This window comes from Eleginops maclovinus, chromosome 20 (assembly GCF_036324505.1).
Source record: "Eleginops maclovinus isolate JMC-PN-2008 ecotype Puerto Natales chromosome 20, JC_Emac_rtc_rv5, whole genome shotgun sequence".
NCBI classification, from domain to species: Eukaryota; Metazoa; Chordata; class Actinopteri; order Perciformes; family Eleginopidae; genus Eleginops; species Eleginops maclovinus.
In genome coordinates, this window is record NC_086368.1 from 12,431,991 (window position 1) to 12,455,155 (window position 23,165).

Sequence of the window (23,165 nt, forward strand, 5' to 3'; positions counted from 1 at the left end):
ACTTATAGTTAGTCAACAGCCTGAACCTGCAGTGTTCAAAACGAGCTGCCTATCTTTGAACACAAATTCATTAGGTATAGACACATAAAGCTTCCCCGGAGGCACCATGACTCGATTGTTAGTTACTAACACGGTTACACCTTTAAGTGCCCTCCCCCCTCCCCCCTTCCTCGGCGCGAGCTTCACTATCTGCGATTGCGCGTCAGCTCCCATTGGCTGTGATAATCGGTCAACAAGAGTACGGGAGGGAGGCAGGAGGGCACAGGGCAGCACGTTTACAGATACTGAATCATAATTACTTGTTCAAAAAGATTCACCCACCTCTTTTCATATTGATCCGAGACACTTAGCTTGTTTTTGTGGCGGTCGTCGACAATGTTGTTGTGTCGCACGGCGAGCCTGTCTGCCTTGGATCCGGCTTTCAAGTCCACGGACTCGTTTCTAGTGCGAGTCAAAGCAAACAGACTGAGGGACGTCACTGTGACATTACGCAAGGGTTACACGTTTCAGCGGTACGGGTGTTTCTGTGGATCAGTCCCGGGTACCAACGAAGCTCTTGACCCCCTGGGGAAACAACAACATAACCCGGACCGGGGACCTGTCCAGCACCGGGACTCACCGTGTGCTCCACACCGGGGACACTTGAACCGGGTGGCTACTATAGCTGTGAATCTCTCCAAATGCGTGCAAAGTAAAGGCGGTAACGTAGATATTATCGCGCATGCAAACACGCTGGGCAGAGGGGAGCTGGGGAATGGTTTGTTTACAGGTTACTGGGGGGTTTCAAGTCGACTCTGCTCCACTGGGACAATGCAGACTAGAGCTTTTTCCACGAAGAAGAGCGAAACCGGAGAGGAGCACACGGCTAACAACAAAGAGGTAATTTAAACTGTTGAACTCAAGTGTTTGTCTAACCCCAGTGACCAGTTAATAAGAGCACGCGCGTCCCAGTCGGTGTGAACACAGTGTTCAACTGGTGGGGGAAACCACTATAATGTCCCAGTGATGCCCTGGTTGAACTCCAAACCATGAAATATGCAATAACCTGCCCGCCTGCATGCCCGGGCCTCTGTGACAGCCATCCTGTGAGCATGCAGCAGGCGTGTTATACAACACTGCATGACGCGCTCAACTGTGGACTGGGAACTCACAGATGACCCTGCATAATTGAGATCACTTCACAACTTAAATCAGTAGCAAAGAGTTGAGCCAGCACATGCTGACTCGCTGTTCAACAGGCATACAAAAGTAGGACTCTTAGAAACTGGACAGGAAACTGAATCTGGGTCCTTTTTTATTGAGCGTTATAGTACCTTAAAATAGTTTTGGCATATGGTATTTAAGTGTGAGTCAACAACAGTAGTAAGAAAAGAATAATAGATAAACATGTGGGTGATCTTAACCTGCTATGAGCAGCTAAAAAAAAAAGCACACTAAACACTGTATACTCTTCAGTGTTATGCAGGGTTTGAGCTTGAGTCATGCTCTGAATTAGACAATGATTACATGGCTTAGATTCTACTTCATGCATGCAGCCTTGAGAGTGTGTCCTTAGGCCCAGTGTTGCTCCGACCTAAAGGCTAACACCAGCATGCTAACATGCTCACAGTTACAATGGTAACATGCTAGATTAGCAAGATTAATATTTGCTATGTTCACCTTCACCATTAGCATGCTAACAGTTGCTAATCAGCAAAGAGTGCAAATGAGGCTGATAGCAGTTCTTGGGACATTTCAGTCCTCACCAGTGTCTAACAGTGTAGCTAACGTGTATCTAAAACTTTGATCTTTACTTTTGTTTAATGAAAAAACCCTAAAGATTAAACATGGTCAATATTTGATCACAGAAAGGGAACATGTGATTTAGGACTTGACATGTACATTGGCTGCCGCATCATATCATTGGGAACACCGGCTGACATGTAACAAGAATTGCTGAGATGGGTGGGAATTAAAAGACTTGATGTGCAAAATTGACACAGTTTCCCTTTAATGAGATGATAGATTTGAAAGTTCTGTTGCAGGATGCTGCAGTAGTTGACTGTTGAGTTTAGTTGAACTTTATGTCTTATCAAAACCAAATGCTTTTCAGTTTCTTCTTAGCTTCTGTTTAAGCCTTGCACAGGAGGAATTCACCACTTCACCATTCCCCTCTCGCTCTGTTTTGTGTGCATTCAAGTGCGTTTTTGACTGTGTGCAAACCACTGTGACTTGGCATGTGTTTCCATGGCTCTGAAAAGCTGTTATCAGACACAGCAGTCCCACTGTTCCCCTCCTATACACCCTCCCTGGCACCACTCCCTTTGGCCGCTCGCTCACATGACCCTCCCTCGCTGCTGTCTGCCTTTACTTTTAGCTCGGCCTGACCCGCCTCTAAAAGGCAAAGGCCTGCTCCCTCGCCAACTCTGGCCTTCCTATTGTCCATTGTTGGCGGACCAGTGGATACGTCACTGGGACTGGCTTCATCAAAATTTAGCAAGACGAATTGCCTTGAAGAGAAAGATCAGCTTGTTTTGCTCCTCTTCCCTTCTTCTTCTTCGTCTTCTTTGCTTTCATTGTTTCTGCCCTTCTGATAAATTGTCTGATTCAGGCTCACAAAGGAAGCTGAATGTTAACAGAGCAAAAAGGCATAGAGGGATTAGAGTGAGAGTTACTGTATTTGAGGCCAAATGTCACACATGGCAGTGATTGGACAACATGCTCATCTGATTTGGACCTTTTTTTAAACTGAATATGTCACATTTGCAAACATCTGTAAAGCTACTACACTAGCTTTAATGTTTCAAAGCAGAAATATAAGGATCATTGAGTCTTCCTTATCTTCCAGCTGCTCATTTCTGTGAGATGAATTAACAGGACAAGTATGCTCATAGACACATTTTCCATCAGCCTATATTTAATCCACATTACTGTTCAAATTGACCTTGACTTGATGGTCTACTATAATAATAAATCGCCTGTTAAATAGGTCGCTGCAGTATTCTTAGTCATTACTAAGTCCCAGCTTTGTAGGAAAAAAGTCAATATTTTGTCTGATGATGGCTGAATACAGGCTGGAGCTACTTCCTGTTTGCTCAGATTGTGTTTCCTCTCGGCAGAAAGTATATTTGTCTCAGATTGAATCACTGGACACGATGCCATCATGTCAACTGCCCCTTTTTATGGTTTCAATTTCCAATTTAACAACCCCCATCATCAAAAGGAAATGGTAGGCAATAAAGCTGAAATTACTATTCCCTCAGTATCCTTACTCCAAATTGAAACCTCTAATTAACCCCGTAAGGGCTCAGTAAAATAGTTTCTGTTGTAATCTCATTCCTACAGCTGCATGATCAGGGATGACCTTGTCCACTGGACTGTTGACATATTCACTTGTGTGTCTGAATGCAGTCTCTTGGTGTTTATTTGTACTTTGGTCAAGTTTCTCCTGATTGCAGTCATACTTTTACTTTATCACAGGGGTAACGTTGGCCTGCTTTCTGTGGGTTAACATGTGAAGGCTTCATCTTACCGGTTAACGATATAAGTAGCAGGGTTTTTTCTGGAAGAATATAGTATGAGGTACTGATCTTGTACATAAGATATATAAATTCTAGCGAGAGCTCAGCAAAAACAAAGCTGTCTGATGGTCTATTTGACATTATTTTCATATTTTTGGAGCAATTATGCCTTTTTTGGCAAACAGAAATATTGTGTTCTGGCATCACTTTAACATTTTACGGGGGAATCGGCATTTTGTTATGAGGGTCCACGCCGAAAATAAGCAGTCCCAGTGCCGGTTACCCGGTTTAGACAAAACCCTGAGTAGTTCTTTAGGATAAACATATTTACAAGAAAGCCCTTTAGTTCTGTGGTGTCCCTAATACGTAATCATTATACAATTCCTAAAAGCAACACACTTTTAAAGAGCTAGTCTTAGGTTTATGTTGTCCCAGTCACATATTCATTAAATAACATCGTCCAGAGGGTTTGTATAGCAGTATTCTGCCAAAACAGGTAGAGCTCCTAGGCTAGGAAAATAAAGAATGCTGCTTTAATCAGTATTGTGCTAGATCAAAAATGGTAATTAGGTCTTCAGGAAGGATATGACGAAAGGTTTTTTACACATACTGAGTATTTCATAAGATAATCAAATGTAATTCTCCTGTGTTTCAAGAACTGGAGAAATATGTTTTGACAGCTGAACTGTCAAAGTTATTGCAGGCTTTCACTCTTTAAAGAAACCCCCCTGCTTACCTATCTGCTCCCTGAGTCACTCATACACCGTCAGCTCTCTGATGCCGTCTGCTGTGTCATTGTTGAGTGTGTTGTAGTTCACTAATCAGTTTAGCTGCAGCACACACTGGCGTGACCTGCCTGCTCCCTGTTACATGTCAGACGGTTGGATTGTTCATCTAGCAGAGTGGTGTGTCTGGAGGTCACGCACACACCGTAATGAGTGTGTTTGTGCGCTATGAGAAGCTCTTTGTGTGCGTGCTTGTAAGAGAGTGAGAGACTTTTTGTTGATGTGAGTTTGTGAAAGAGTAAGTGATAATGTGAATAAGCTTACCGCACAGCAGCAGCCGTCTGTGTTTAATCAGCTGACTCGGCTCTAGACCAGTAAAGGATGTTTGTAAAAGTTCAGGCTTTCTATGAGCTGGATCACTTTTAACACAGTCACAGCAAACTATTGTTTTCTATATTGATAACGCATGGCGATACACTGCCCGGCTAAAAAAAAAGTCACAAGCCTGTGGGGGCAGTGCTATGATCTGGGGCTTCTGCAGTTGGTCTGGTCTAGGTTCAGCAACGTTCTGTGCCCAAAGAATGAGTTCAGCTTACTACCTGAATATACTGAATGACCAGGTTATTCCATCAATGGATTTCTTCTTCCCTGATGGCACGGGCATGTTCCAAGATGACAATGCCAGGATCCATCGGGCTCAAATTGTGAAAGAGTGGTTCAGGGAGCATGAGACATAATTTTCACACATGGATTGGCCACCACAGAGTCCAGACCTGAACCCGATTGAGAATCTTTGGGATGGCCTGGAGAAGCCTTTGCGTAGTGATCCGAATCTCCCGTCATCAATACAAGATCTTGGCGAAAAATTAATGCAAGTCTGGACAAAAATAAATGTTGTGACATTGCAGAAGCTTGTGGAAACGATGCCACAGCGAATGCGTGCCATAGTCAAAGCTAAAGGCGGTCCAACGAATATTAGAGTGTGTGACCTTTTTTTTGGCCATTATATTTATAGAGACATTAAATGTAATGATATATATTTGTTGTTGCTCAGTTTGTGCAAAATATCTCCTACATAGATCTTTGTCTGTGACCCGGCAGAGCGTCAACAAAAAGGATGCACTCCTTTCAATTTTAAAACATAAAAACCTAACCATGATTTTGGTTGTTGTTTTGAACTTTTTTTTTGTTGAAAAAGTTTTTTCCTTCCAAAAAAGAAGTGCCACTTGCATCTGGAAGTTTGTCAGTTTTGTAGTTAGGGGGAGCTCTTGGAATACTAACATGAATGCTTTCTAAATTTCCAAAATCCGCCTCATATCTATTCTCCCTTTTTGTCTGGAAGTATAGTCTGCCTCCTGTTCCTCTGCTTCCTGTAGCAGCGGGGATAGATTCTCTTTCATCTTCTTGTTTCATTTTACCCGTATCACTCCCTCTGACTCTGCTCTCTTCTTTTGTTGTATATAAAGGAGGCCCCTACTACTTCCTCATCCACAGAGAAGACCGCGGGGGAGACGGAGCCAGAGGGAGGAAAACCAAACAAGACCCAGCAGCTGAAGAAAGTGTTCAAGGAGTATGGAGCAGTGGGAGTTTCCTTTCACATCGGGATGTCCCTCATGTCTCTGGGAATGTTCTACCTCCTTGTATCCAGGTGACAAAACATCAGATTGTGTTTTTCTTCTAAAAACTAAGATGAGAAACTTATGAAGTTGACTTATAAGTTCAAAATCATTGCCAACTTAGTACCCCTAAACAGACCTCAACCTTATCTGGTCCTGTGTTCACGTTTTGTAACACTTTTCTCTTATCTCAGTCGACTTCATATGAAACAAGTTTGTTTTATTTCTATTTGTGTATATATTGATTTTCAGCAGGAGAAGCATGGAGAGATTCCTTTTATTGTTGACAAACCTTAATAGTCCAAAACAATCAATATTATGTAACGCGTTATGAAAATTCTCCTAAGTATCTGGGGAAATTAATTGAACCACTGACTGAAGTAATAATATACAAGATTACAACGTATTATAAAATCTCTGCCATGCATAAAACATCACGTAGAGATATGATCAGCAGTGTCACATTTCAAGCTGTGCACAGGAAATTATTGACCCGTGGGCGGCTTGTACTCCAAGGAATGCAACATGTCTGCTACAAATTGGCAGAAAAGAGACTTGAGAATGTCCTTTCAGTATAGGCCATCAAACAATCAAATGCTAGGTTCACACAACCAGCAGTACAGCAACACAACTGGCATCCAAGTCGCTGTTAAAGCATTTGTTTACGTATTTATTTAACAAATATCGCTGGGCACCAGTTCACGGCAAAAAAATCTGTTTTTCTTAAAATATTTTTAGACGACATGGAAGGCAAAAGAAAATGGACCAGGGATAGTGAAACAAAAACATGATTGGTTTACGCTCCACTGCGTCTTTGAAGTGATAACAAAAGTTGTAAAACTCTTCTTGTAGCACAGGGACTAGTGCCGCTCTAAGATTGTAGCTTCATGTCATCGTCCACTGAAAATGACAAGTAGCCTGATGCTATGTTGCTAGTAGTGTAACATAGCATTGTGCATTTTTGATGGAAGACAGTTAAAGGCTAAAGCAGCACAAACCATAGTTATCAGTCCGAACAGATTTCAAGCCTTTGTCTGCCAGTGACTCGAATTTCAGAGAGACTTAGCAGAGATTATCTGACAGCTCAGACATTTCCTCATAAAGCTGAAACTGACCCTTGAACTGAAAACCTACTCCGACTGTAACGACCTCAGAGCATTATCACTGTGAGGCCTCATCTAATGCAGCGCTGTGTTCAGAGGAAACACTTGGCAGGGTGCAGAAGGATTCTTGTGTTTAGCTGACTCAAGTTTGCTGAGTGCAACAGAGTTGTTAATGTGTGAGAGAGTTGTATTTATTGGGGCCGCTCGAAGCCACGTGTTAACACATTCCTTACATATTTATTCCCCAGAATAGCTCAGATGAAAAAGCCAGGACTCTACAGAACTGTCTCTAAGGCAGTAAAACATGTAGCTTGGTGATACGCTCTGTTTGATTTCATGCACTCCACATTGCAGTGCTTCTTATGCTAATTTAATCAGTTTAAGTGGTTCAAAAGGCTGTAAGATAGGAAAGAAAAGGATTATACAGCAATCTGTTATTGAACACAGCTCCCTCTGGTGGAGATGAAGGGGTTTTGCACTTTTAAATACTTGAAAGAACAACAAAACACAAAAAGGTATTTGTCCTCAATTTAATCCATTTAGGTTTTTTTGTAGAATCTTTCATTTTATTTAATCGACACATTTCTTTGTACAGAAAAGAATCATGCAAAAGCAACTCTGAATCTTTTTAACAATTTGTATGCTTTTCCTTTTTTAGTTTACTTTATTGTATACTTGATTTGACCTTTTTTATTGTTTTGTTTTAAAACACTGAATTCATTTATTTTTTCCTCGGTTGCCTCAGGAAAAACATAATTATAGTAAATAACATGCCTAATAATTTAGTTGAGGTTATTATAATCCCAGATACCACACACACAGAGGAAGTCTGTCTTGTGTGTGTGAGTAGTGCCAATCATTTAAGACATAGAAAAATGTCAAAACAACATCATTTTTCAGTCATCACCCAACATTTCTTTGTGCTTCTAACCACTTCTCTGTCTCCTCAGTGGGATCGATATGGCGGCTGTCCTCTGCAAAGTGGGCTTCAGTGAGACGGTCGTCCGCTCGAAGATGGCTGCAGGGACGAGCATGTTTGTCTTGGCCTACGCCATCCACAAGCTCTTCGCTCCGCTTCGCATCAGCATCACTCTGGTGTCAGTGCCTCTCATCGTGCGCTACTTCAGAAAGACTGGTCTCTTTAAGCCACCCACACCTGCACCCTGAAGCCCCCCCCCTTCCTCTGCAGCGTCATTAAACAACAAACATCCTGACCATTTAAAGCCATAATTACAAAGCCTGAAAATATCCTTACTCATTGCCTTCATCTAGAAATGCCTCATCTTCTCTCGGTGGTGAAGTGAAGTGAAACATGTTCTTCATTAGATCTTGTTGCAGCAGAACCAAGGTGTTTAGTTGTGTTACTGTAGGATTAAAAAGTCTGAAGAGTGACTGCTCTCTGAAAACAAAACATTTGGAGTCATGTCTCGATGTTTGTGCGTTCCAGAAGCAAAGACTGATACAGCTCAAATATTTATTTACAATCAGAGGTATGATCAGGGGTTTTAAGCTCTGTCAGTGGGCGGGGTTGGCTCTAATGCTGTGAGGTTCCCTGTCGGGACACTTTAAAAAAAGCTCCTCTGTCCTCCACTGTCCCCTGCTAGCTGACTGGCCATGTTCCGGTGTTGTGTGAATCAGCAGAATAATTCAGGTTCTCTCTGTCTCCTACCTCGCTCCTCTCTGTATGCTTCTCCCTCCCTGCTCAGACGCCTACGCTCTGTTTTTATTTCTACTGTTTGCTTCCCTGCTAATTTTCTCCTCAACACCTCTCCTCCTGGCATCCATTTTCCTCCTCCCTTCCCCCCTGTGCTGATCCTCTCTCCTCTTTTTCTCTCTATCTTCACTCCCTCTTGCTTTTTTATTTTGTAAAGGCCTCTGCCCAAGCATTAATGTCGATTCCATTAATCTGATTGTAATTATTTCCAAATCTTGGATGAAAAAGGTTGGTTAGTGAATGGACTGTATTTAACTATTAAAAAAAGTGATCTTTTATAGTTTTTGTCTTTGTGTTTTAAAAATACCATCAGGAAATAAGGCAGTACAGTTATAATGACTGCTGTATTTGGCCTCTGTGGATTAAAGCTGTTGTAATCAATGTTCTTATATTACCTCTGTCAAATGTAAATGGGATTAGCCCCTGACTTCTTTTCTCTGTTCCACTCTTCATGCTCATCCTTTAGTTTTGTTACCGGCTCCAAACGTCACTGTTTTAATTCAGCCTTACCAGACTCAGCAACGTTTAAAACAAATACAGTTCTAAAAACCCACTGGACGTTACCTTCCTAGCACCAAACGGCAGTAAAGTATGAAACTTGAGCAATGAGCAGCTAAAGAGCCAGATATTCCACTCTATTACTGATGATTGTCTACGATAGAGTGAATACAGAAGTTACTCTCAATGTTGTTTTGTGTATGCTGAAGGAAAATAAATACCCCTAAGCAAACGTGACCATCATATAAACAAAATGGTAGTAGATTGTGGTTCATACTAAAGTTCTCGTGTAATAGTTTTTCATCCAGAGGACGACATAACCAGTTTGATTTCATTTGAACATTTTCTTCAGATTTTAACCCATTGTCATCTGTGAAAATCACATTTTTTTATATACATTTTTTCCATTTTATTTTCCTGTAGTACCATTAGATTTTTCAGTTTTTTCAACAATATTTACCATGTTGTCATTGCCGTACTTTTCAAGTATGCCACATTATGTTGCACTTCTCCTTCCCTCCCACACTGGGGAGCTCTTGATCTACAAATGAGCCGCCGCTCTTCCCCATTACTCCAACAGCGCGCAACAGCCGCATCATACAGTTCTCATCTCTCATATGATTGAATGTCTTTGTACTCTTAATGTCTTCAAGATGGATAACGGCATTATATCACAAGAAGGAGCATCACTCCTCATGCGTCCCGCAGTTATGTTCCCAAACTTCTCTAGTGTTGTTCATCTGACAGATCGGTGTCTACAAAGCAAAGATAAAGTCAGTGTGCAAATATTGTGAGATTACTCAAAACATTAAATAATTTACTCTGTTTGTCACAGAAAACTGGATGATACTTAAACTTTAAACAAAAACTCCATCATTAAAAGGTTTAAGTAAAGCACTTGTGATGATGCTGTGCCATAAGTGTAAGTGGATTAGTTACACGCTGACCAGTTTCACTCAAACGAATTCATTATTTCTGGCTGTATTTTATCACAGGAGGCATGATCCTATTCCTCTCCTCTCTCCGTCTTACTCTTCACCACCTCTCTTTCCTTGATGGTGTGAAGGGTCAGTCAGCACAGCCAGCAAACCTCAGCTGGTGTGTTACCCTGAAGAGACGGGAAGGTGCCTTGAACAAGACCTGATCTCCTGTGTGTGTGTGTGTGTGTGTGTCCGTGTGAGAGTGTGTGTCCGTGTGAGAGTGTGTGTGTCCGTGTGAGAGTGTGTGTGAGTGTGTTTCTTGGCCCCGGTGAATAATTTAGCCAGAAGGGTTGTATATGGAGAACTAAGAGTGCATGGTGGTGTGTGCCAGATATCCACCCGGGTTTTTCAGGAGTGTGAGCTTCGGCAGCGCTGTGACATGAAGTGATACAAACCGATCATGCGCGCGTGCGCGCGCGCCCACACACACACACACACACACACACACACACACACACACACAGATCCACACAGAGTAAGAAGGAGAAGCCTGGGCCTCATTAGCCATGATGAGGACAGGGAGCTGCCATCGCCTCTCCATCCCCTGCATGTCCCCCATGGCTAGGAACAAATTGGTGACAGCGCTCCCAGCCACTCTGTCGGGCTACCTGCGATGCACTGGGCTCTGTCAGGCTCCTCTCCTTCCACACTGCTGTGCATTTGCGTATGAAACTGTGTGTGTCTGTGTGTGTGGAAATCTAGAGACACATGAGAAAAAGAAGAGGAGCAGGATCAGCTACTCTGTCACACTCCTCGTCACCTTTCTGCTCGGCCCAGAACCGAGTCGTGCAACGGGTGAACACTTCATCTGGTTGTCCTCGAGTTTCGTGAATTGCCCCTCCTGCAGCATGAGGTGGGTGGGTGGGTAGGTGTGTGTGTGTGTGTGGGGGGGGGGGGGACTTGTGCCCGCTGCAGCTTTTATTAAAGTCAGATACACCGTCAGCGCCCCCACTGTCGGAGCGGCACACATAGTGAATCCATTATGGCGTTTGTGACTCCAGAGTTGGAAGGCATGTTTGTGTAGCAGTTGCAAAGTGCTGATGCATGCAGGGATATATAAACATATGGCAACAGCAAAGACCTTTTTCCTCACAAACGCAGACCTCAGACACAAACTCCCTCACAAGCTGCCTTCTTCCCTTGCACCTTCTTTTATTAAATTTCCTCATTCTTATTATTTCTTCCCATTTCCTTTCCCATCATTCTCTGCACTAGCTCATTATCTCCCCTTATTACCTTTTCCCCCAGCCATCTTCCCCTCTCGTGACCCGCTCAGTAAAATTGTTGGCCCTCCATAGTGTCAACGTCTAGACAGAAAAGCACCTCGACTGCCAAACTCCCGGGTTTAAAGCCATCCTGTGAATTTTATTTTTATGAGAAAGGGTGTCATATAGTTTTAAGGTGCTAAAATCATTCACGCTGTGTACACAATCACACTTATTGTGTGTGTTTTGGCATTCTCTCCATGCTGCGCCTCTTTTCTGTTTCTAGAAACCTTAGTTTGGCCACTCCTCTACCTTCTCCCCCACTCAGTGTCTCTCTCAAGCATCTTTTTCCTCCGCTCTTTTTTCCTCGCTATCTCTCCTCTCCTGTCTTCGAGTTAAGTTTAGCAGATGCACCTGATGGCAGCATCATCCTGGAGCACCTGTCAGCTGTCTGCCTTCATCATGGCTCCTGTGCTGCCACAGGGGCCACGGGGAAGTAAACCTGGAGACAGTCGCTACTATCAACAGCTGCATCTTATTATTTTAAACACCGGTGCCAGTCAATTTCAGCCAGAGATGCGTGCATAATATATCTTTAAGCTTGCCACCTCCTCCTCATTGCTCCTCAGGATTCAGAAGCTCAGCTGTTAAATGTGAGTAATTATAATGGAGCAGAGAGGGAGGCGAGGTTGAAGGGGAAGAGGCAGAGGGTTTTTGTAGCCTGTGACAGAGAAGAGGAGGGAGAGGTGGCAGCAGGCATAAATTGTCAAAGTGTTTTTGGCAGTTGTGGATTATGTTTTCGACTGTCTGTTACTGTAACTTAGCTGAAGGCCTGTCACCAACAGGCAGCTGGGGCATTCAGTTAATGCAATACTTCAGATGCAGCATACTGTGACTACATACTTTTTCAGTCCAATTAATGATCCGCCTCTTAGTTACAATTGTGGTCCCCATTCTGTTTTCGTTGGAGTCATAATATTGTTTCTAAAAGTACACAGACGCTGTGGGCATTACAATATTAATTTGGCTAAATGGCTTATGGGATTTGTTTTTTCAAAAATATTTTCTGGTGAAGATTTACTCACAATAAACAAAAAACATATTCAACATGAGATGACAGACTGAATGCAACATGACACACAACCAGCCCTCCTACATCTGCTGTTTTCACATGGTTACTTTCCCATCCAAAATTGGTTGTGCAATGAGATATTTCAACATTAGAGCTGCAGCGATTGATTGATTGATTGTCCTAAAGATAGAGAAATATTCACCTCAAAGGTTGGAGTTACTTACTGAATATCTTTAATATCACAAAACAACACATTAAAGAGATAATCTTGAACTTTCTAGAACTGGAACCTTTTTATACGCCAAGTCAATTAATCTAGAAAATATTTGGCAAATGCATCAATAATGAAAATCATTCTTAGATGCAGGACTACTTCACATCAGATACAATTGGTGGTTTAGGTGCTACACATCACACATTTGATTTGTTAAACTGTTATCTACGCTTGTATTATTCTGTCTTCTTCCTTCGTGTACCTCAAAGAGCATGACATTGACATTAGCAATGTGGATGACAAGCAAAGAAAAAAAGTTGTTCGATCTTTCCATAAAGATAATTTTAATAACCGTGTAGTATGAATGCAAAAGTACACAATTTTGCTATGTTTAAGTGTTACATTTTCTTCCTATATATTTATGTCGATGTGCAAATAACACAAACAGTCTGGCTTCAAGTTCAAAAAAGTGTATCTCTTTACTCTAACTTTTAATCCAGGAAAAAGAAAACACTATTGCCATATCACAATATCTAGAATCTTAAACAATTTCTAGGATCATACCATGACAGTGATATTATCCTTATTCGCGCACCCTAAGTTCTGAGTTGTTTAAATGTTTGATTGTAATCTATTTATGTTAAATCTTTAATTATTTGTCTTTATCATCATCTTCCTGTCTGAGGGAAAATAGATGTCATGTCACAGTGATTAAAGCAAAGTGGCTGCTCCGTGTAGCCATTTCAAATGACCTTTCGAAAGGTCACACGTTCAGTTCAAACAACTGGATTTAAGATTCAAAAACTAAAATGTTAACAATTGCCTTGACTAGTTTGAACACTGCAACAATGACAAGCAATAACCTGATAACCTAAAGACTCACAGTTAAACCAGCAGGAATCCTAAATCAACATTTATGGAAGATCCTCACGTGGTTTACAACATTATTCCAAAGTCACAGGGCCGACATGATCAGTCATAATCAGTGTGTTTGCGCTTTGGGAGTTAAATGAACTAAAACTACAGCAAGTGCAGAAACAGTGCTGTAAACCGCCCGATGAGCTGCCATTACCGATCGAAGTCTGTTTGCCTGTACACACTTCGTAATGAATGCATCTCATAAATCCTCCTTAAACGATTCCTCCTTAAATGATTCCCACAGCTCAGACTGTCTGCTCAGTGGAGGGCGCTCATGGATCAAACCATTAACAGGAAACCGGGCCAGGGTGTGGGGCGGAGGGCAACACGCTTGGGCCCCAGATCATTGCTCCGCCCCACCCCACCACCCTCTACAGACCTAATGGAAAGCAAAAAGACAGACAATTTCTTTCAATTAGCCCGTACTGGCCGGCCCAATACATTTTAGTTTGTTCCTCAAGACGTAAGGGCCCTGTTGCATGTCCTGCTGAAAATGAAGACTAATGGGCTTTTGTGGAGCTGCTGAGTGCTTGATTTTGTGCCACTATACCACTCGCCTGCTCCTCTTTTCCTTTTTTCCTCGCCTTACCTCCTTCCTTGAGCTAACTGATTTCAGTGCTGACCAGGCACAACACAAATGTTTAATACATTTATTCACGACTTGGATTCATTTTCTGTTTTAAGCATTATTCCTGAGTAGTTAGGCGCAGCTATTCATCACAGCTTGACAACAGCTGTGAACGTGACCATCACTCACCCTCAGTGTCAGCTGCAGCGAGGAAGACTCCGACACTCAGCAGCCTACTGAACTACTTCAGTTTTTACTTTGTTTCCTATATTTACAGTATGCTTTATTGATAGTATGAGGTTTAATTAAAACACATTTCTTTGTTTGTTGGAGCGGTTCAAAGTGGGCCGGTTAGTCATTTGTCTTTTTTCTGTGTCACTGCTAAACGGCTGTTGGCTTATTGGTGGTGGAAGAAATATTCAGTCCCTTTTCTTGAGTAAAGAGCAATTAAAAATAAGTTACATTTGTGCATGCATTAAAAATGTAATTGAAATAAATGTAAAGAAGTGTGTAGGAGAAATATGTGATAAACGTTTCATAAACACACTGTAGCTGTAATTATGTTTTGCAGGGGTTTTTATTACTGTGTTGTATATGTCAGCAATATAACTTCTCCAATGAAGACCATTCAATATTATTATTGAATGACAGTTACAACTGTTTTTTTTACTAGATTGTCATTTAATATCTTTTTGAACACCAGTTGACACTTATTGTTTGCATGGTCGCACAATCTTAAAACTAATAAACTTAACCGAAAATATGTTATACGCTGAGTGACTTTGGCTGTCAAAGTAATGTAAAGAAGTAAAAAAGTATCAACAAAGTACAATAATTCTCTCTGAAACGTACAAAAATGCAAGTTAAGTAAATGTACGCTTTGATTTCCACCACTGGACTGAATGAGTAGTTTTAGTTAAAGTGAGATGAGATCAAATACTGTTGGGCCCCTCAATTCCCTCAGAAAACCTTGACATAACAGTAATGTCAATAACAACAATAAAGATGAATAAATTATTCAGTGTATTTTCTGTCAAATTCTGATGTGAGATCCTCAGGCCACCGCTGGTTGATGAAGGAAGACACCAAGTTGCTTTGTCACACAAAGAAATATCAACTACAAGTGAACATGGGGCAAGGAGACATCGATTTAACAATGCAGGACTCAATCAAAGAGAATTATGGATGGCAATAGGACTGTGATTTGCCTTTGCTGCTCATTAAGCTTTACACCCATAATCTACATCTCCCCCCGGGCCATATAGGAAGTGGATTTACTATGGTAGGTTAAATACAGTTCAATGTTTAGGAGAGGTGAAACCACATGGGTGAGGTGGTCAGATACAACAAGGGGTAAGAAAGGAAGGAGTTGAGAGAAATGGAGAGGAAGTGGGACATTTAGAAAAGGAGGAGAAGGGAAAAGAGGAGGAGGAGAGACAGAGAGGCAGAGAGAAACTCCATTATTATAGCCTGAACAGATAAACTATGCATCAAAGTGTAGCGTTTATTGAAAAACCATTTTTATGTGTGCTTTGAGGGCATGAAAATGAGAGCCCTATGTTCAAACACATCAATACAACGCTGCAGCGGCCAATGTATTTTATCTTTTCCTTTTTTTTTCAACTCCTTCTTTTCCCTAAGATTCCCAATCAGATCTGGTGGCTCCCTGCAGGCTTTTATGCCAGCCACAAATGGTGCGACTGCCAGACTGACAAACATGCAATCACTCAGAGTGAAGAGGGAAAAAAAGAGAAAGAAAAAACACAGCCTCTCTTTCTCAGCCTCGCTCACAAAGGGCCTTTTAATAAGCCCATGAAAAAGAGCAAGTAATCCTTTGTAATGATTTCATTAAATGCCCTCATCACACCTGGAGATAATTCCATTATGATTGTGGTGATAAAATGAGGTTTTCATCAAGACCCGCAGACAGATGGAGGAAAACCTATTATTCCTCTCACATTCAGACTGACGCTGCTTCTTATATTATGATATTAGGCTATTTGGCAGAATTTATGACACTCGCATCAATCTATAATACTTGAGGAGAAAGTATGTGAAAGCTTTCAAAGCTGAATGCTGGGAGAAAAGAAACCATTTAATTGGTTATTTAGATTCTTTTCCACTCAGACAACCTTTTACACATGTGGTGCCTTGAAATACGCCTACAGCAGGTGTTAAACACAAGGAAACTAAAAAGGTGTAAGACTCTTGAATTAGAAAGTGTCAATTCACATTTCTTCACACTTCAGTATGAGAACACTTTATTGCAAGTTAAGCATTATATTATTAAAAAACGCAACAAAAGAAGTTGAACCCACATCCTTGGAATATTATCCACGTGTACATTTTTATTAAAAAGTTACAAATAGTTGTTTATTTACAGATACAGCACGTACGGAGCACATTTAGCATTTATTTTATACCTGTACTTTCCTAGTCCAAAATTCATAGCTGAGTCCACAACCTTATTTAAGTTTCAGCTGCTCTTCACCTACTGTCAATCGTTGGATGCTAGCAACACATTCTTTTTTTCTGTTTTTAAATTGTTTTGGGCAACCAGTACCAGTGGTGTAGACATGCGGAAAATGGTCCCAGGCTGGATTCAAAACCTGGGTCAACTGCATGGGGAACAAGCCCCAGTGCATTGGCCGCCAGCTCTACCAACTGAGCTGTATAGCTTAGTTGGTATATGACCAGACACACATTTTTTACATTGACCACAAAAAAGACATACAGTATCTCACAAAAGTGAGTACACCCCTCACATTTTTGTAAATATTTTATTATATCTTTTCATGGGACAACACTGAAGATATGACACTTTGATCCAAAGTAAAGTAGTCAGTGTACAGCTTGTATAACAGTGTAAATTTGCTGTGCCCTGAAAAAAACTCAACACACAGCCATTAATGTCTAAACCGCTGGCAACAAAAGTGAGTACACCCTTAAGTGAAAATGGCCAAATTGTGGCCAAAGCGTAAATATTTTGTGTGGCCACCATTATTTTCCAGAACTGCCTTAACTCTCTTTGGCATAGAGTTCACTAGAGCTTCACAGGTTGCCACTGGAATCCTCTTCCATTCCTCCATGACGACATCACGGAGCTGGTGGATGTTAGAGACCTTGCGCTCCTCCACCTTCCGTTTGAGGATGCCCCACAGATGCTCAATAGGGTTTAGGTCTGGAGACACGCTTGGCCAGTCCATCACCTTTACCCTCAGTTTTTTTTAGCAAGGCAGTGGTCATCTTGGAGGTGTGTTTGGGGTCGTTATCATTTTGGAATACTGCCCTGCGGCCCAGTTTCCGAATGGAGGGGATCATGCTCTGCGTCAGTATGTCACAGTACATGTTGGCACATGTTGGTTCCCTTATTGAACTGTAGCTCCCCACAGCCAGCAGCACTCATGCAGCCCCAAACCATGACTCTCCCACCAACATGCTTGACTGCAAGACACACTTGTCTTCGTACTCCTCACCTTGTCGCCGCCACACACGCTTGACACCATCTGAACCAAATAAGTTTATCTTGGCCTCATCAGACCTCAGGACATGGTTCCAGTAATCCATGTCCTTAGTCTGCTTGGCTTCAGCAAACTGTTTGAGGGCTTTCTTGTGCATCATCTTTAGAAGAGGCTTCTTTCTGGGACAGCCATGCAGACCAATTTGATACAGTGTGCAGCGTATGGTCTGTGCACTGACAGACTGACCCCCTACCCCATTAACCTCTGCAGCAATGCTGGCAGCAGTCATACGTCTATTTTCAAGAGAGCAGCTCAGTTTCAGGTTGTTGGCAATCTTCTTATAGCCTAGGCCATCTTTATGTAGAGCAACAATTCTTTTTTTCAGATCCTCAGAGAGTTCTTTGCCATGAGGTGCCATGTTGAACTTCCAGTGACCAGTATGAGAGTGTGAGAGCGATAACACCAAATTTACCCCATTCACACCTGAGAAGCTTGTAACACTTACGAGTCACATGACACCGGGGAGGGAAAATGGCTAATTGGGCACAATTTGGCCATTTTCACTTAGGGGTGTACTCACTTTTGTTGCCAGCGGTTCAGACATTAATGGCTGTGTGTTGAGTTATTTTGAGGGCACAGCAAATGTACACTGTTATACAAGCTGTACACTGACTACTTTACATTGGATAAAAGTGTCATATCTTCAGTGTTGTCCCATGAAAAGATATAATAACATATTTACAAAAATGTGAGGGGTGTACTCACTTTTGTGAGATACTGTATCTGTAAGAACACTTACAACAATATATATCTGTATCAATCTCCATCTTCCTTGTTCCACTTCCTGGCAAATGTTTTAAGCTTTTTCTGCCCATATGACCTCGGTCCAGATGTTTGATTCTCTTACCACACTAAAAGCATTTGATCGGTAAAACATGATGCAATGGAGTGGAGTTGTTTTTATTCTAAAGGACCGGCATTGAGGCTCAGAGTGGTCTGCAAATCTCTTCGTGCATTGTCAAAGTTAGAAGTGTTTGTTTTTTGAGGCAGCCTTCAATGAGCAAACAAAATAATGGTGAGCTGCAAATAGTTTCAAAGTAAGGCCAATTAGGTAGCAACAGTGAGTTCATAAATGCTTTTTTTTGTTTAAAAATAACTGAGAGCAGAGTTTGTGGCCCAGAAATCAAAACGATGGGTCAGAAAAATCTAAAATGAAAGCTCTGTGCTTGGGCAAAAATATTCTGTTGGTTTGTCGCGACAACCAACACCTTTTTAAATTTCACATGGCCATTTGATCTACTGTAGGATACTTATTAGTGCAGCTTTAATTAAAACCAACATTTAGAGAGTAAAAGTAAATAACAAAAGACACAATAATGTTAATAGAAATAGGATATTGTGCTGAGACAATATCCAGGTTTCCTAGCTATATTTTTGCAGAGGTCTAGATAAACACAACCCTACATAAAATCAGGTCTCACCTACAAAACATTATAGAGGAAGAGTCAAAAAGAGAGAAGGAGGAGAGAGGAGTTTCATTACAAAGTGCAACAACACAAAGCTCCAGCACAGCCACAGTGCTGTCAGCTGGCAGTGTGACGGTACAGTATAGAGCTCGCTACTGAACTTATATTCTTACAGAAATTGCTGTACGGCAAAGAAAATGTGACAAAGGAGAAATGGTGAGGATAGTGTGTGCTGTCTGGAGGAGTTGGAAGCTATGTGTTTTTGGCATTCATGTCACAGCCCTTTTGAAAAATGCATCAAAGCAATTGCAGAACTCGTGGGACCGGGTTTGGGCACACAGAGTCGTGACCATCATCCAAACCGCAGTGGTGAGGAAGGAAGGGAGCTGCTGTTTATAGTGGAGGGTTGGAAATGTGCTACTGTGCCACTTAATAATAAAAACGAGTGCCCTGCCAGACCATGGCTACACAGATTCCTGTAATGTTTGTGGATGTGCCTGCCTAGATGTAAAATGTGTGTGTGCTTCTGTGTACAGAAACTGTTTGTCACTGACTGTATTTTAATGCCTCTTGAAAAACAGATTGTGTTGTTTGACATGCTTACATTCACACATGGCTATTAGCTGAAACGCCTTCTGCTTTAAGAACAACTCTCTCCTCCACTTTCTGTCGGAGAAATCGTAAATAACGACGGCCACAGTCTAACTATGACTTTCTTACACATGCCCTGATGGTTAGGAATTGAAATGAGATCACTTGCAGATGTATAATTCCCCACAGATGTCCCACTCTTCACTTATCTGCTGCTTTGTCATTCTTCACCAAGACTTTTTTTTAAATGGAAAAGAAGTTAATCTCTGTGTGGTTAAAGCAGCGGAGCTCATGCTGTTACTACCATAGCTGCTATTATTACTTCTGCCTTTCTTTGGGTAAGTAAGCCTACACTAGGGCCGCCCTCTCTAATCCAACTAGTCGGCTAATCTGTCATAATGGTTTTAATTGACTTAAAAAGTCCCTAGTCCAGGACAGCCCTAGCCTAATGTGTTATGTTTGAAGGTGAATCACATGTTACAGTGGTTATATTTTTTAATTAGATATCAATACCCTGACTGATACTGGATTTTTATGGTAGAATTATTTGATTCAATAGTGCTTTATCATTGAAATAATCTGCAGGGGAAACAACCAATTATTCTCTTTAACCGCTAAATTGTTTTATGAATATGATATTTCAGGTGAGCCATTGACAACACAAACTTATTTTATCCTGATATTTAGTTTACAAATAACTGAAAAGAGAAAAGCAACAATCCTCAAATTCAAGACACTGGAACCAGAAGGTTTTAGCTATTTTTGCTTGTTATTAACAAAGTTATTGAAAATCAAAATAGTTGATTCGTTTTCGATCGATTAATCAATTAATCAACTTATCATCTAAATCAGTAAATTGAAGTCAAAACATTACAATTTTAAATAAGAATCCATTAAATTAAAAAATTTAAGAATTGTGATCTACATAAAATAAGCAGGAAAATGATAGTTGGAAAAATAAAAATTATTATCCTATTACAAAAAAATAGTATGAGGGCAATACTGTGGCACTGATCTTATATATAATATATATAAATTCTCGTGAGAACATGACGCTCAAATACGAGGCACTGTGGACATAAACAACAACGCGAAGTCAGAGCTCCGTAAAAGCAAAGCTGTCTATGCCATCTGATGGTCTATTTTACACGATATTTTGGAATCATTATTCAGTTTCTTACCAACAGAATTATTGTTTTCTGGCATCACTTTAAACATTTTTGGGGAAAATGAATTTTGGTATGAGACCGCACGAAATTAAGAGGGCACAGCGCCACTGTTAGAAATAACCTGCTATTGTTTCTGAATAGTCTTTTTCAGCATAATTTATATATCTTGCTCTCCATATCAAAACCAGGTCCTCAGCCCATCACACCTAGCTATTTCAGGCCTCACTCAGCAGACTGACTACAGCTGTGCTTTTTATAGAGCCACAATGTTCTGATCTGTTTATATTTTCCCTGCAGTCTCTGTTTCTGAGGTAAAAACCCACTGGAGGATTTTGCATTGCTCCCTAAATGTAACTTACCATAATGTTGCTCTGTACGGTAATTCAAAACTATTGTGTATCTAATGCAGTATGCTGATGTTGAAAGTAGCTCTGTGGAAGGCCATTGACTTGAACCTGAATAAAACATGAAACGCAAGATCAAACTCAACAAAAGGAGAAGTTTTGCAATTGGGAAATGTGTCCAATTTTATTTTTCCAATCTACACAAAGTGAAAGTAGTAGTATATTCCCCAGACTGAAAGCAACAGAAAATGCAGATAACAAGGGATTTACAGAAACAAAACAATGTATTCACTCCAACCTCCCACCCACAAACCTCTATTATACAGTGTTTATTAATGCTGTGCATTGTTTGGTCTGAACATACAGAAGAAGCAAAAAAGTGCAGGAGAATAAATATCTAAATAACTTTAGATTACATTTACTTTTTTCCAGACTGATAACTTTAATGCAGTGAGAGGACAAGATTATACATGTTATTGATCTGCTAAAAATACATATAATAAACATTGACTCTGTTTTTGTCCATTTTAAACGCTATTCTTTATAATTCATTTCCAATAAAGGATCACTAAAGGATTTGTATTACTGATTACAATAAAAACATAAAGAATGACAGGTAAGGAGACAAAAAGGTTGCTACCTAAAGTCATGAAACTTCACTTTACATTTTATGAATCAGAGCAGTCTCTCCTTGTTATTGGACCTAGAATCTAATAATGTACCCCTGTGTCCAATATCTAAATAAATTGAGGTTTAAATCCAAGATAAACCGCCCTAACAGTTAATCACTGTAGGCTGATGAGTCACAATCACAGGACAGAAATCCCTATCCCAGCCATCTATTATTTGAGAGCTCTCCTGGTGGGGTCACTTGTTGGGGTCACTGCTTATTTGTACAGTGGGGCAGACTCAGTTTGGATAACGCTGATGTTTTCCCTGGATGTTTCCAAGTCGTCTCACTGATGGGTACTTGCGACTCCTCACCACTCTCTAAGGATTGAAAGAACACTTGAAATGTATAGAAAATCTGAGTGTGCGTGTCGGGTTATGTGGTGGATTTCTGGGATACAGCAGGTTGCACGACCCCGCTGTATTGAGGTGTGTGTTTATCCCATTGTGTATATTTGCCGAAGTTTGTTTTAGTGTCTGGGGGTCGGAGGGAGCAGGAAAGACAGAAAATTAAAACGAAAAGAGATAAAGAATAACTGTTTTTATGGCAACGGAAACAAGCTGTGAACACAACCCTGTCTTTGAAACATTTATTATTAACGTGGAAAACTAGTTAGCATTAGCGTTAGCATAACATAACTCATTTACGTTTCTGTTCTTCTGTTTATAAATCTGAAATTCAATGTCCTTTAACTCATGGTTTCAAACAACTCCTGATAAAAGCTAGTAACTTTTCTGATGGAAAGGTAGCTCTCAGTGTTTTGAATAACTTATAATGCCAAGAAAAGAAATTGAAGAGTGAGCGTGAGAGGGAAAACAGACAAAACAAAACCACACAACCAAGTGCCATGTTGAATAAATCCACCCTGCTACAAAGCAGTGATTTGGAAAGTAATTGTAACCAAAGGTAAACAATGAAAGAGAATATATATAAATGTACCATAAGAAATATTGATTGCAGCGGCTTTAAGTGTGCAACAAAGAAAGACAACAAGTAACATGTTAATTGTTTTCAATGTAAGTGTATGGATATTGTGGAGGCAGGCCCAGCTTACTGTTTCAATTCCTAAAGAGGAAATCTCATTACAGCCACTCACCCTCTCAGCCACATCACCAGTGGGAAACAGATTTGGATATTGCTCTCTGCTTCTTCTTTTAAACACGCAGCCTGCAATCTGTTATGGGGAACAATGGAGTAGACTGATGAGGGAGGGGGAGCGTGTATTGACTTTTTCTTGCTCCCCTTTCGTCTTAATGCATCTCACCCTCCACACACTACCTCACCCATCCTCTTTTGTTGAACACCTTTCCTTTCCCATCAACCTTCATCAATCTCTCTATCCTTGCCGGGT

The 23,165-nt window shown here is 40.9% G+C and overlaps 1 protein-coding gene across 1 annotated transcript; it reads left to right on the forward strand.

The window, feature by feature from the left end:
- The first annotated feature begins 212 nt into the window (after window positions 1–212).
- Window positions 213–9,039, forward strand: fam210b (family with sequence similarity 210 member B). Its single transcript, XM_063910477.1, has 3 exons — window positions 213–879; window positions 5,692–5,873; window positions 7,895–9,039. Exons 1-3 carry the CDS (start codon window positions 376–378, stop codon window positions 8,109–8,111), a joined length of 903 nt encoding a protein of 300 aa, XP_063766547.1. The 5' UTR covers window positions 213–375; the 3' UTR covers window positions 8,112–9,039.
- The last annotated feature ends 14,126 nt before the right edge of the window (window positions 9,040–23,165 follow it).